The sequence below is a fragment of the Delphinus delphis genome, chromosome 16 (genome assembly GCF_949987515.2).
Source record: "Delphinus delphis chromosome 16, mDelDel1.2, whole genome shotgun sequence".
In the NCBI taxonomy this organism is placed as follows: Eukaryota; Metazoa; Chordata; class Mammalia; order Artiodactyla; family Delphinidae; genus Delphinus; species Delphinus delphis.
Window position 1 is genome coordinate 77,479,818 of NC_082698.1, and position 15,208 is coordinate 77,495,025.

The window sequence follows — 15,208 nt, forward strand, 5'->3', positions numbered from 1 at the left end:
TCAGTGTATTCAGTACCATCCAGGGGTTTGTGTGTGTGTGTGTGTGTGTGTGTATCTTTATGTTTTTTCATTTCTTATTCCCTTTGCCCCCTAAGAACATAAACTGCACAAGGGCAGGGACTAGGTTTGTTCCCTGCTATCTCCTCAGGGCCTGGCACATACTAGGTGCTCAAGATATATTTGAAGGAATTTGAGAAGACATCTGCCTCCATTAAACAATAACAGGCTGCTATAGAAATTTGAAAAAGAACATTTAGGTAACAAAAAAGAGCTCCTGGAAAAAGCAGACATAAACACAGATGCAGAAATCTCACATAGAGTAGAACAAAATGTCAGCACTGAAAAACAGGAGGGAAAAGATAAGAAAATTAGGTGATCTTTCTAAAACATCCAGTTTCTGAATAATACACAGGCCAAGAGAGGCTAAACAATTCAAGGAAACTTCCTGCAACTGCGGCTCTAAGTTTCCTGACTGACAAGGCCTACTGAGTGCCCAGCACAAGGAATGGCTCATAATCACTAGATTTCAGAATACCATGGACACAGAAGATCAAAGAAGCATCCAGAAAATGAGACAATAAATAGGTTCCACAAAAAGAATCAAGGGTTAGAATAGCACTGGACTTCTTACCAATACCAATGGAAACTAGAAGACAATGGATCAATGAGTTCAAAACATAGAGAAAATAATTTCAAGCTTGTACTCCTATACCCACACAATTGTTAATTAAGTATAAAAGTAGAATAAAGCCGTTTTCAGACATGAAAGGTTTCAAAAATATTTACTGCCATGTCTTCTTTCATAAGAAGCTAACCAGAGGATACAGTTCACTAAATGAGAGATTAAACCAAGAATGAGGAAATTATGAGATCTAAACACCTAAGAGAGAGGTGAGAAGAACTGTCCACATGATGGGGAGGGATATCTTGCAGTGACAGCTGTGCGGCTGGCCCACTGAGCAACCTTTCCAGATTATGTCAGGAGACTTGGAGAGATAATTCTTCAAGAAATTAAAACAACAGTCTACTTAGTGTCTTTGGATACACTGGATATTGGACATTTACACAACTAGGGAACAGTCTGAAAATACATAAGAAGCAAAGCAAATGCAAAGATAGGTATTAACTTCATAGAAAAGAAAGAGGGTGCAGGAAAGGAAAAGGAATCATGGTATACTACATGGCTCAACTTTTACACAGCTTAATGTAAGTGCCAAAAACAGTTACAACTGAAATTAACTATATTGGAAGGACGGGGGGATTAAAAGTAAAGATGTGTGGAGTGGGGAGTAGAAGATGGAGAAAAAGTTAAATCCTTAGCCAGTATAGAAAGACAACAAATAATAACTAAAACTGTAATTTGAAGTTAAGGAGGTAAATGATACAAGAATCAGCTAACTTGTAAGTGGTTGCCTCTGGGGACCTGGAGGCTTAAGGCTTCTGTTTTTCATAAAAAGAACTATTTGTCTCTTTCACTATCTGCATATACACCTTTGGTAAAAATAAAAATTATGTCAAATGGTCTTACCACACTGAACTAGTAGCGGAAGATGACTAGATACAACTTTTCAGAAGGACAATTTAACGATGTGTGTTAAAATGTCAAATGTGCACACCCTTTGACCCAGCCTTTGACCACTTCTATGAACTAAGAAAATCACTCTACGAGAGGAAAACGGCTGCACGAATTAGTATATTCACTGGCCACTGTTCATCCTACTAAAATTTTATGCAATAATAGACTAAGTAAACCATACATACTGGAATATAATGCAACCATAAAAGATGGAGTTATAATCCATATTTACTAAGACGAGAAGACGTCAACATTTTGTTGAGTCAGGGCAAGAGTTAAAGAACAGCAGTTCATACAAAATCTTCAATTTTCTAGAACCTCTTCTCGTCCCCTAAATGGCCACGTGGCTTTCTCATTTTATTCAGGTTTTCAAACATCTCCCCGTCAGAGGGGCTTTTCAAGACCACCTTCTCTAAAATAGCCAACTCTTCCCTGACAGCCTCACCCTGGATTCTTTCACCCAACCATTTAGCACAGACCCAGATCTCCTGGGTTTGAATGTGAGCACGACAACAGTCAGGTAAAGTCTTTGTGCTTTGGCTTACTCACATGAAATACAAAAATAATAATATATACCCAACATTTATATGTTGGGAAGAAAAACTGATTTAACATGTGAGTGTGCTTGCTTGGTGCAACTAAAGGTTCAATACATGTTTGTTATCAAAATTAACTCTCTTTTGTCCTCTTCTGGACTATGTGAATTTTTTTCATGGAGAAAATACATCTTTTGCACAAAAACAAGACACTTCTGTTAAAAAAGTTTTACTTCAAAAACACGAGAAAACAAAGAAAAGAAAAATAACATATAACCCCACCACTTATCAATTATATAAATAAGAAGTCAATTCAGCTCTACCCTCCAGTTAACAACCAAATTTTTTTCTCTGTTTACAGACACACATATATTCATATAAATCCTTTTTTATTAAATAAAACCAGGATCGTGCCACTTGTTTTTTTGTTTGTTTGTTTGTTTTTTTACTTTACAATATATTTTAGGGACTTCCCTGGTGGTCCAGTAGTTAAGACACTGTGCTTCCCCTGCAGGGAGCACAGGTTTGATCCCTGGTTGGCGAACTAAGATCCTGCATGCCACATGGCGTGGCCAAAATATATATATATATACATACATATATAGAGACACACACACATATATACAAACATATGTATATGTACATACATCTATTCTAGACATGGTTCCATCACCTCATTCTTTCTAACTGCCATACAGTATTCTATATGACATGTAGGCAGATTTAAGTGTTCCCCTATTAATGGACATTTAGAGCCTTCTCAATGTTTTGCTACTACCGTGCTACAATGAATATGAACACATACTCAACCTAATAAAGATTCCCAGAAGAAGGCTGAATTATAAGGTATGGATTTTTTTTAATTAATATTTAATCAAATTAAATACGGAAGAGATATGAAAGTATTTATAACATTATAAAACAACAATACAGTAATCACCACACACCCATCACCCAGGTTAAACAATCACTGTGTTTGAAGCCTCCCATCGCCTCTCCCTGATTCTGTGGCACAGAAAACATTGGAGTTGCCATTTCTCAATTTTTCCCCTTTTTTCCTCTATTTGATAAAGGAAACTAATATCTCATTATTGCTTCATTTTTTATTTATAGAAATATAATATAATTATTAGTAAGTATAGTAACTTCTGATAGGTTTATTGGCTATTTGTGTTTCTTTTTCTAAAAATCACTTGTTCTTTTCCTTTGTTCATTCTTCTACTGACTTGATTAGGGCATTTTACTTTCTGATTTATAGAAACTCTTTGCAGAGTAGGGATATTAACCCACTGCTATTACTCATGCTGCAAATAATACCGTATCTTTTGTCATACAAAGTTTTACATTTTTAGGTAAATAAGTCTATCAGTTTTCTTTCTGGCTTCCCAAGTTTCAGTGAATATTTTCTCATATATTCTTTAGATTTTTTTTACATTTAGATCTTTAATTGACGTATATTTTATATTGGGATATGGTGGGAAATGGGGCTCTTTTCCTTCCAAATGCAGAGTCAGTTATTCCAATAGCGTTTACTGAATAATTCCTTTCTCAACTGATGTAAAAACCTTATTGTGTCTTATGTAATTTTCATATATATATATATATATATACACACACACACACACATACACACACATACATATATATGTATACATATATATATAAGTATGTATGCACATGTGTGTATGTACTTGTGTATACACACATACACACGTGTATATCTACAGGCATACCTCGTTTTACTGGCCTTTATTGCACTTCACAGATACTGCATTTTTACAAATTGAAGCTTTGAGGCAACCCTGCCTCGAGCAATCTATCGACACCATTTTTCCAACAGCATTGCCCACTTCATGTCTCTGTGTCACGTATTAGTAATTCTCGCAATATTTCAAGCTTTTTCATTATTGTTCTACTTGTTATGGTGATCTGTGGTCAGTGATCTTTGATGTTACTACTACAATTCCCTGAAGGCTCAGATGATGGTCAGCATTTTTTAGCAATAAAGTATTTTTAATTAAGGTATGTACATTGTTTTCCTAGACATAATGCTATTGCACACTTAATGGACTACAGTATAGTGTAAACATAATTTTTACATGCACTGGAAAACCAAAAAATTCATGCGACTCACTTTATTGTGATATCTGCTTTATTAGAGTGGCCTGGAACGGAGTCCGTGGTATCTCTGAGGTATGGCTCTGTGTGTGTGTATACACACACATATGATATATATGGTAAACACATTTGTTCTGGACTCAGTTCTCTTCCACTGCTCTAAGCCTGTGTAACACAATGGAGCGAGAGCAAAAGAAATCACTCACCTGTCCTTCTTCATCAAAAGCCATAACGACCACAGCAGCTCCAAACTTTTTAATCTTTCTGGCCTTCTCCAAGAAGTCATCCTCTCCCTCCTTCAGGCTGATGCTGTTAACAATGCACTTCCCCTGGCAGCACTTTAACCCAGCTTCAATCACAGCAAAATTGGAAGAGTCGATGCACAAGGGCACCTGAGGTCAGAAGGGTAAGGTGATCACAGAAAGACTGTAAGTTACCACAAATCCCCTTCCAAGGACCCCCAGATATTCCCTCTTTCTTCCTTAGGGAAACAAGAAACAAATAACAGCAGTGTGACAGAGATACGATTTTAATCTGATTTTAAGCCCTTGTTCCTAAATCCCAAAAGACTTGGAGTAATTCCAGTCTCACAAGAGACCCCATGCATGGGCCAGAAACTGATAACTCAAAAGATCACAGCCAAACATCAGAATGAAAGCACTGAAGTCATTTCACAGGCTCCCCGTCTGATTCAGACTTTGAACAAGTCATTTAGCTTCTCTGCACCTTAAATTCACAAAATATTTACTCCCAGAGGACCGTGGAGGCTTTTAAGTGAGGAGTTGAAGACAAATGAAGGACAGGTTAATGTAATTCACTGCTTACCACAAGACTTCTAACTTACACATTTGCTGAATGAAGCTTAACAAAAAAATGACAGCCCTATCTCTTAAAGCACTATAGGAGGTGTCTTTCAAACAACAACACCAACAATAAAAACAACTTCAAAAATCACTCATCACAAATTCAATGGTAGAGAAGTGAAGTGAGACTTTTGAAAGTTTTTAGAATCGATCTAAAATTTTTGAAAAGATGGACACAAAAATTAACTTTCATCTTTTAAAGAACAAATGTAAAAGCTGACATTAACACCTTGATTTAATCTTGTTTTATAAGTCTGTCTCACCCTGATAAACCTAAAAAGGTCTCTTCTTCCTGCAATAAGGAAGGATTAACAGAGTTCCCTTGTCTGTGATAGGAAGAGAACTAACGATTCGGTAAGAACAGTAAGTATATCCTTCAGAGACATGAAAAGTTGGTTCTTAGCCTAGCCAGACATCAGAGGAAACTCAGTCAATCCTTGTGACCAACTCCAGAAGCCTTGGAAACAGCCACCCTGAAGTCACATCTCTCTCTAAAGTCTGGTTTCTATCGAAAGGCTGCCATTAAGTGAGAAAACTGACAATCAGAAACCACTGGGCTTTCAACACAGGACAACAGAAAGCCAGTGTATGACATGACAGACAAAGGGACAAGTGACAAAGTTAAATGAGCGACAGAGGAGCACATGTAAACTCCCTTGAAGAATCAAGGTTTTGTACGACCTTGGCAATGTCAGGCTCGGAAGCGATGAAGTTGCAGAATCTGGTCATTGCACTTGGTCCATCCAGCATGCCATCATCCATGTTGATATCCAACACCTGGGCTCCCATTTCCACCTGCATTTTGGCAACGCTCAGAGCTTCCTGAGGATGGAATTCAAGGGGAACGAGCATTGGGAGAGGGTGACTAAGAGAAGGCTGACAAATGTAGTCCTTCACCACCCCCAGCAGGCAGTCCTTTTAGATTCCACTAGACTGCCTGGCCAGCACCCCCGACCCTGAGCCTGCTCTCAACCATCCCAGATGAAGCTTTCTTACACATTGCTTCCATCACAGCGGGTCGCTCCTCAGAACCCAGCGAAGCTCGACTCTTCCTGCAAAGAGCCTCTAGCCCTCAGCCTGGTGTTCCGGGCCCTCTGGGACCTGCCCCATCTTCTCATGCAACTGAACTTCTCGCCCATCGCCCACTCCCGGCACCCTCCACCCAGCCAAATCTGTTTCCACCTCTGTGTCACACATGATGTTCCCTCTGCTTCCAACACAATCCCCTTCCTTCCTGTACTGTTTAAGATCCAGCTCAAGTCCCATCTCCTCCAAAAAAAGTCCTTAGAGAAACAGTCCGAAACTTATCTAACTCTTCAGTGTTTGCCGAAACACGCAAAGCAGTCATTGTAGGCTGTTGATAGAAGTTACATGAAATATGCGTATAAATAAACTTCTGTGCTAAAAGGATTTTCAAATCCTTTGATACACTATTATACACCGTAAATCTCCAAGGACAAGATACAATACACAGCATTTCCCACTTACGGTCATTTAAGGAATATCTTGTAGGATCAGTGTTCCAGAGAACATACTTTGGGAAACACTGCTTATTCCGCAATGACCGGCTGCCTCTAAACATCTATAACTATTATAAACATTATCACATGGTGTATTACATTATCATTTCCTCACAATTTCATGAGTATTAGCTTATTCTCCGAAATAGATTTTAAGCGTTTGGAAATCTAGAAAGGTCTTAGGTATCTCCCACTCTCATTTGAACAATACTGGGCAAAAGAGACATGTTCAATAAGGCTTTCTAACTGACTGGTACAGCAGAGACTTTAAGTCTTTGTTGCACACTTCATAGTGTCATAAAGTAAGCAGGGGTAAAATCAACTGTAGATTCTGATGTTGTCCTAATTTTTTCTTAGCCAAAGAAACCAAACAGAAATTTTTGCAATCACTGTAAAAGAATAGGCATGAGACACTTTGGCATAGGCCGCAAGGAAAGACCACTCATAATAACACAAGGTTACACAGAGAAAAAGGATCGCAATAAAATTCAGCAAAAAATGTTTTCGATATCAGCAGTATGTTAAATATTAATACCATAAAGAATAAAAAGAGGTATAAGTCACAGTCACTGTTCTTGAAGGTCTTTCATCTAGTTGGGGGCATATGATGTAGCACATGAAAAGCTACGGGCACTGCCATACAACGTACGAGTCAAATGTCCTGCCTAAACACCAGGAAGGGCAAGATCTCTGAAGACTGAGTGGAGAAAGCTACCTGAGAGGGAGCAGCTTCAGCTGCCCCTGGGAAATGGACTGGAGGGAGCACAGGGGGGATAGCAAGCGACGTGGTTAGACCAGGGGTCAAAAGACACGCAACACAGATGCCAATGCCTGACCTTTCTACATCAGAAGAGCCACAGAATCACAGCTCAGCGGTCCAACCTTCCCAAATAGGCTCCAAGAGATGAAGTGATTTGTTTAAAGGTGTACAAGTTGGGCACAAAGACAGGAATGGACCTTCTCTCAGGTCATTCCCTTAACCACAGAGCCTTGAGGGGTCACTAACTATGGGGAACTGGAATCCAGTGAGGAGCCATTCCTCCCCAACCCCCTCCTACTTCCCGGCCTCCTTCCCGTGTCCTCCAAGCCAAGACAGCAGAGCGGTGAAGGGTATGGGCTTTGAGGACTGAGGGTCTCTCATCCACTTGCTGTCAAACAGTAGGCGAGTGGTTTAACCTCCCCCAAGCCTCCGGCTGCACACCTGTAAAATGGGGATAATAGCAGCACCTATCTCACAGGTCTGTAAAGATTACACGAGCAATGCTGTACAGCGCTCAGCACAGTGACTGGCATACATTCAATAGTAAGACCTTATAAGGTGACAGATATCACTCCGACTTGTTTGCTTCTTCCTAAAGTGCCGTCTGCCCTCAGGAGCAAATGTATCAAATCTGAGAGCTCAAAGGGACACCACAGAATGGTCTTAAGAATCAAAACAGAAATAGAAATACTGCCAACTGAAGAACCCTAAACAACCATGAAGGGTCATCAGGACTGCAGAAGGGAACAAACAGGAACAAAGGCCTGGAGGCAGAAGCAAGCCTCCTGGAATGTTCAGATGACAGATCAGGATGGAAGGCAGTTTGGTGTCTATATGGATGATGGTCTAAAGGAGTTTGGGTTTTATCCCATGTGCAAAAAAAGCCACCCCGTGAAAGCTTCTAAACTGGGGAGGACCATGGCAGCAGCACGTGCTGGCTAGGCAGCAGTGGGAACGAAGAGAATAGGACTGACAGGAACTGTCAGAACCAGGTAACCAGGCCCTACTGACCTACCTGCAGAGGAGATCGCTGAGGGAGGCCACGGAGCAGTCATTAACAAGTCCATAAAGGACGATAAATGAGCCCTTTCTTTGTGATTAGAACTAAGTCTGCTTCGATACTGGTTGCTGGAAGATCTATTTCCTAAAGGTTGCAAAGGCTATCATTAAAGCTCAGATCAGGTTCCTCCATTTTTAACTTTGTATTTGCATAAGAAAAACAATTGCCCAGATTTTTAGAGTGGGCTCTATTTGGATTAAATTTTGCTCATCCTTACAGTGACCGAGTTTAAGAATCCTATGGTGAAACTACCTTGCAAGCTTTGTGTTTGTTTAGCTTATTTTACAGTGAACAGAATCAATAATACCACATTAGTCAGTGTCTGATGTGGTCATGAGGAAATGAATAGGAATTGTCTTGGCTTTCCCTTTTCTTGGAAAGATTTGTGAGAAGCCAAAATGAAGAGTATCCTCAAATTTTTAAATGTATTTCACTATTAACAGAAATAGCTAGAACCTGGGTGACTCCCATCTCATCCCACTTCATACCCTGGATGAATTTTTTTGAAAAATATTGACAGGGGCAGCTATGACTTTTCGAAGCCTCATCCTCCCACCAGCTCTGCCAGCTACAAACACACTCTACCGTTCTTCTCACACTTCCCAGCAGCTCTGCTAATGATTATCAAAGGCAGAGCTGTTTCACTTGTGTGCTGTCTTAGCCAAAAGCCTGGCAGATGCCTCGAGGGTCTTATTTAGATACTCACTTCATAATTTCCTGTCATGATGAGTTTAGCAAACTTCCTGGATCCTGCAACGTTACAGCGCTCTCCAATGTTAACAAAGTTGGTGTGAGGGCCGATCCTGAAGGGCTCTAGACCTTGAAAGGAGAAGCATTTTGAAAAATTTCTGAAAATGCATGTAACGACATGAGACAGACAGAAAATAAATGTTTTCATGAAAAAGAAAAGAAGTTTCTGTGCCACAGCCCGTCTGACTAGCTAAGGAGACCCAACGTGTAAAAAGGGTCATGGCCATCCCCCCTAGGGATATTTAAACACAACAAAAGGCTCTATGTTTATAACCAGAACTCTCAAAAGAAGAAATATTTCAGGGTTTTAAATTGCAAATTTCTCTCAAGAGCTGAATCATATCAGCTCTGAGAAACAAGGAAAAATTATCATCATATTCTTATGTAACCAAGAGCCTGGGGCAAAAACCATGAAGTTAGAATCTAAGGACTGCTCTACAGCTGTCCATTCAGACATCGGCTTGAAGCCTGATGGAGCTAGCGTTCTTAATCCCACCAACAGTGTGTTTAGAGCTTTATCTCGTCTCTTTGATCCAGAAGCCAAGAATGAGTAACCAGCAAGGCCTAACAGGGTCACGAGGAAGGACCTGGGCTGAGCCCTGGGAGATGGCTGACTCTGGGCAAGCCACCTGGGCTTTCTGCTCCTCCTTCCTTATTTGCAAAGGGACAATATCATCTCCACTATTACAGGCTGATTTAGGGGCAAATATCAGATAATCAATGTGGACACATTACACTGAGGTAAAAAAGCAACATGCAGCATACAGTACCGCTACAGGAAAAGGCCTTTAACTGGTTTTGTTCTACTCATTGTATCTACAGTATTAGGAGCAGAAGTCTTGCTAGATGGTTACAAGCAGGCTCGGGAAGCCAGCCTTAGGGTCTGAGCCCTGCACAGCCGACTCAGTGAACACTCTGGGGCACTTCTCGCAGAGCCTCTAAGCTTATAAAATAGAGACAGCAGAAGTATCTGCCTCACAATGTTACTGTAAAAATGAGACTAGGTAACATTGATAAGCGTTATCAACCTTATAAAATTAGCACCAGCTGTTCTTGTTAATAAAAGGAAATGGCTTTTGAGTCCTTTCCCAAAGCATTGGTTGAGGAAGAAACAGACATGAGGGAGAGGAAAATAATGAAGATAGATAATTACAAAACTATTCCAGGTCTTCTGTTCCCCAACTGGGAAGACTATCACTTTCCAGTTTGGGCTGTGATTTCCTTTCCCATTGGTAACATCCTCACAGCCCCTCCCCTCCATGTCGACCCTTAGTCAGACCCTGGGGTTCCCAGGGAAGACAAGCAGGGCTGTCAGCATTTAAATGGCGAAGAGAACCTGTGGTGTTGCCCTAAAAGCATTTCACACAAAGCATTTCTGATCTATTATGAATGTGAAGTATCTGACACAAAAACTGCATTGTTCTCAGACTTCCCTGGTGGTGCAGTGGTTAAGAATCCGCCTGACAATGCAGGGACACGGGTTCAAGCCCTGGTCCAGGAAGATCCCACATGCTACAGAGCAATTAAGCCCGTGCGCCACAACTACTGAGCCTGCGCTCTGGAGCCCGCGTGCCACAACTACTGAGCCCACGTGCTGCAACTACTGAAGCCCGAGCACCTACAGCCCGTGCTCCACAGCAAGAGAAGCCACTGCACTGCAACGAAAAGTAGTCCCCGCTCTCTGCAACTAGAGAAAGCCTGCGCACAGCAACGAAGACCCAGCGCAGCCAAAAATTTAAAAATAAATAAATAAGTTAAAAAAAAATTTACATTGTTCTCAAGTCTGCAATTTATAAAAGAACAATTAAAAAGTATATTTGGTGCCATTCTTTTAAAATCTGATTGAAGGTGATTTTTAAAACAATTTAGAAATAGCACATGAAATTCAAATCAGAAGAAAGAATTCTTTCATTCTTACACATAAACTCTTTAAAAATCATAACTAAATGGTTCTTTCATGTTTCCATTTTGGCAAAGGCTAACAATTTCAACTTAGTCCTTGGCTGAAGTCAATTAATAGCTTTAAGATCTAAGGTTAAAAGAAACTATCCTACCACACCTTTCTCTGACAAAAGCCACTTTTTCAGGGTAGGGAGTGTGTCATAAATCACAAATCCCTCTTCTTCTAATCTCATCCCGGCTTCTAGAGTATAAAAGGAAAAAAAGGGTAGCCTGAAGAGGCATATTTCTAACCCAACTTTATTTTCACTCACTGGGAGTAATTCTATACAGTATGTTCTGAGTGAGAAAAGTGGGTATTACTTTTGCTGTCACTTTTATTTTATTTCACTGTCATTTTATTTCATTTTTCTTAGGAGAGCATATGGAACAAAAATACATCAATTTAGAGAAACATTAAATTCTCCATTATTAGGGTGCATAATTCCATATGTGTGCTATTTGCAGGTTCTCTCAAAATCTGTATACACTTTTTTTTTTTTTTTGCTTAAAGATACTATCTAAGAATACATCATTAAAGTATTATGGGAAAAATATAAAATTTAAAGTTATTTTTCTAATAGTTGGCATGATAATCTATTTTACTAATGTTCCTTTTGTGAATATCAGAGCTCATTCTGAAAAAGGGAAGCTGCCTACTCCACAGGGCTGTTGAGAACAAAACAGAATAATAAATATCACAACTCTTTGTAAAACCTAAACACACAGCCAACATAAGAGCATGACAATAATGTTATAGAAGCAAACAAAATTTTCTAGGAAGAGGCTACCATCATTAAAAAACCTTAAGCCTGGGCTAGATTTTTTAGGAACTAGCAGCAAATCTGATGATTAAAAGTGTTAGGCTGTGGCCTATGTACATTTTCAAAGCAGTGCACAATACGTTTGACCAAGGCCACTACCTGTGCTTTCATTCACATTTCCCTGAAGTCAGTATCTTCCCGCTCTCACCCCTAAAAAAAACCAAAGCGTCCTTTACTAGAATTCATTTAAGTACCAAGAAAAATATGTACACTTCTTTGACCTAATAAACAAGTTCTGTGGCAGAAATATCACTACCACGTAGACTAAACATACTAACAATCTACAAACGATTTCTGAAATCATAAAAAATCATGTCTTTATGACTTACCAGACAGTAGCATATGCCCTTCGAAAACAGTGGCAGGTGGAACTCTAGGCTTATAGTTTTTCACAGCTTCAGCAATTTCTCTGAGTTAAAAGAGAAAACACAATATCCATTAAATCCAAACAAAATTCAATTAAACTAATTTCCACCTATGAAATTAAGTCTGTTTAATATAATTATATACCTAGTTCCAAATGTAAAGCAGCAACTGTGCTTTTCAGTTTTCTCAGTAATGCAGAAAATGAATCTATAATCTTTAACATTTCTGTATCTGCCCCGTTGCTGTGCACTGATTGTACCAAGTTCTGTGCTCACAGATGTGAACCTACAGACGTGATGGTTTGCACAAACGCTAATAGCAAATCTCCTCCACCCCTTCCCAAACCTGAAGATATCCTTAACTCCATCAAATCCACATGGTAATTTAAAAGAAAAAAAGGCTTCATTGTTGAGAAGGAAAGCAAATAGGAGAGGAGGTGCCAGGAGTGAAGGAAATTAAATCCTTTAGGTCTGTTTTTTTCAAGCACACATATATGGTAAGGAGGGTAAAGAGTAATACATCACTGAAACTCCAAAATTATTACTCCTAAAAATTTGTTTTAATTATTCATACTCTTTTGAACCTTATCAGCTTCGATGAAATATGTCTTCTGATCAGCCTGGAAAAATCTGGCTGCTCTACTAAATTTATCAGGACCAGAATGAACTGCTCACTCTACTGCCCCCCAAATGAGTATGTGAATGGCAAAGTAAAAGCAGCAAATATATATGCAGAGATAGATAGACATACACACACAAACCCACACACACAGGTATTTTTAAAACAACTCTTTTACAAATATCTCAATTTCGTTTCTTTTTATGGCTGAGTAATATTCCATTGTATATATGTGCCACATCTTCTTTATCCATTCATCCGATGATGGACACTTAGGTTGCTTCCATGTCCTGGCTATTGTAAATAGAGCTGCAATGAACACTTTGGTACATGACTCTTTTTGAATTATGGTTTTCTCAGGGTATATGCCCAGTAGTGGGATTGCTGGGTCGTATGGTAGTTCTATTTGTAGTTTTTTAAGGAAATTCCATACTGTTCTCCATAGTGGCTGTATCAATTTACATTCCCACCAACAGTGCAAGAGTGTTCCCTTTTCTCCACACCCTCTCCAGCATTTATTGTTTCTAGATTTTTTGATGATGGCCATTCTGACCAGTGTGAGATGATACCTCATTGTAGTTTTTTTTTTTTTTTTTTTTTGCGGTACGCAGGCCTCTCACTGTTGTGGCCTCTCCCGTTGTGGAGCACAGGCTCCGGACGCGCAAGCTCAGCGGCCATGGCTCACGGGCCCAGCCGCTCCGCGGCATGTGGGATCTTCCCGGACCGGGGCACGAACCCGTGTCCCCTGCATCGGCAGGCGGACTCTCAACCACTGCGCCACCAGGGAAGCCCCTCATTGTAGTTTTGATTGGCATTTCTCTAATGATTAATGATGTTGAGCATTTGTAGTGAGGTGGATGGACCTAGAGTCTGTCATACAGAGTGAAGTAAGTCAGAAAGAGAAAAACAAATACTGTATGCTTAACACATATATATGGAATCTAAGAGAGCTTCCCTGGTGGCGCAGTGGTTGAGAGTCTGCCTGCCAACGCAGGGTATGTGGGTTCGTGCCCCGGTCCGGGAGGATCCCACATGCTGTGGAGCAGCTGGGCCCGTGAGTCATGGCTGCTAGGCCTGCGCGTCCGGAGCCTGTGCTCCACAACAGGGGAGGCCACAGCAGTGAGAGGCCCGTGTACGGCAAAAAAAAACAGAACCTAGGGGTAAGATGGGAATAAAGACACAGACCTACTAGAGAATGGACTTGAGGATATGGGGAGAGGGAAGGGTAAGCTGTGGCAAAGTGAGAGAGTGGCATGGGTAAGCTGTGACAAAGTGAGAGAGTGGTATGGATATATATACACTACCAAATGTAAAATAGATAGTAGGAAGCAGCCGCATAGCACAGGGAGATCAGCTCGGTGCTTTGTGACCACCTAGAGGGGTGGGATAGGGAAGGTGGGAGGGAGGGAGATGCAAGAGGGAAGAGATATGGGAACATATGTATATATATATATAACTGATTCACTTTGTTATAAAGCAGAAACTAACATACCATTGTAAAGCAATTATATTCCAATAAAAATGTTAAGAAACAAAAAACACAACTCTTTTTATAAAGAAGGAGATAATCTTAAAAACAAAAAGAGATCCAAAGATAAGCTATCCTCAACTACTGATAACTTTCAGATATTATTTAAAAGATGTTATGTTTAAAAAATTATAGAGACTCTTCACAGAGTCTATCATGGAAGTCAACAAACTCAGTGCAACATTAGGCACTTCAGTACAGTGAACGTATTATAGGCATGCAAGCAGACTGGCTCAAAATATGATCATCAGTCACTCTAGGGAAAAAAAACAAATACAAACAGTCCTCAACTGTGTTTTATTCCACTCAATTCCAATCTTTCCAATCTTCTTATAAACCACGAAACTGCAGGGACTTAAACACACCCTTCGTCATGCCCTTGTCTCCCACCCCCTTCCTTCATGCCCTCACTCTACAACGTGGGTTAAGCAGTGACTGTGTCAGGCGAGGTGAAGACGCTCCTGTTGACCTCAAGGTGCTTGTTGCTTATTGTCTCTTCCTTTCATGAGAGAATCTAGTGGAGGCAGGTATTTGCCCACAAGAAATATCGGCTGTCCCTCTTTGAGCACTGGAATATTATTCAGGTATTTAAAGGTAGAGTGTTAAGATATCTAAGATTTGCTTCAAAACTACAATGAGGTATCACCTCACGCCAGTCAGAATGGCCATCATCAAAAAATCTACAAACAACAAATGCTGGAGAGGGTGTGGAGAAAAGGGGACTCTCTTACACTGTTGGTGGGAATGTAAA

At 40.2% G+C, this 15,208-nt stretch overlaps 1 protein-coding gene across 4 annotated transcripts in view; it reads right to left on the reverse strand.

Annotated features, from left to right (window-relative positions):
• MTR (5-methyltetrahydrofolate-homocysteine methyltransferase) overlaps positions 1-15,208 on the reverse strand; it is a 277,305-nt gene that overhangs the window by 225,472 nt on the left and 36,625 nt on the right. For 3 of the 4 annotated variants that reach the window (XM_060035005.1, XM_060035006.1, XM_060035004.1), the window contains exons 12-15: positions 12,275-12,354; positions 9,140-9,252; positions 5,775-5,915; positions 4,437-4,622 (exon numbers count right to left, since the gene is read on the reverse strand). In XM_060035005.1, the coding sequence (XP_059890988.1) occupies positions 4,437-4,622; positions 5,775-5,915; positions 9,140-9,252; positions 12,275-12,354 (520 nt within the window). Of the gene's footprint in view, positions 1-4,436; positions 4,623-5,774; positions 5,916-9,139; positions 9,253-12,044; positions 12,072-12,274; positions 12,355-15,208 lie in introns of those variants that run through there. The other variant, XM_060035007.1, reaches the window with a different exon arrangement.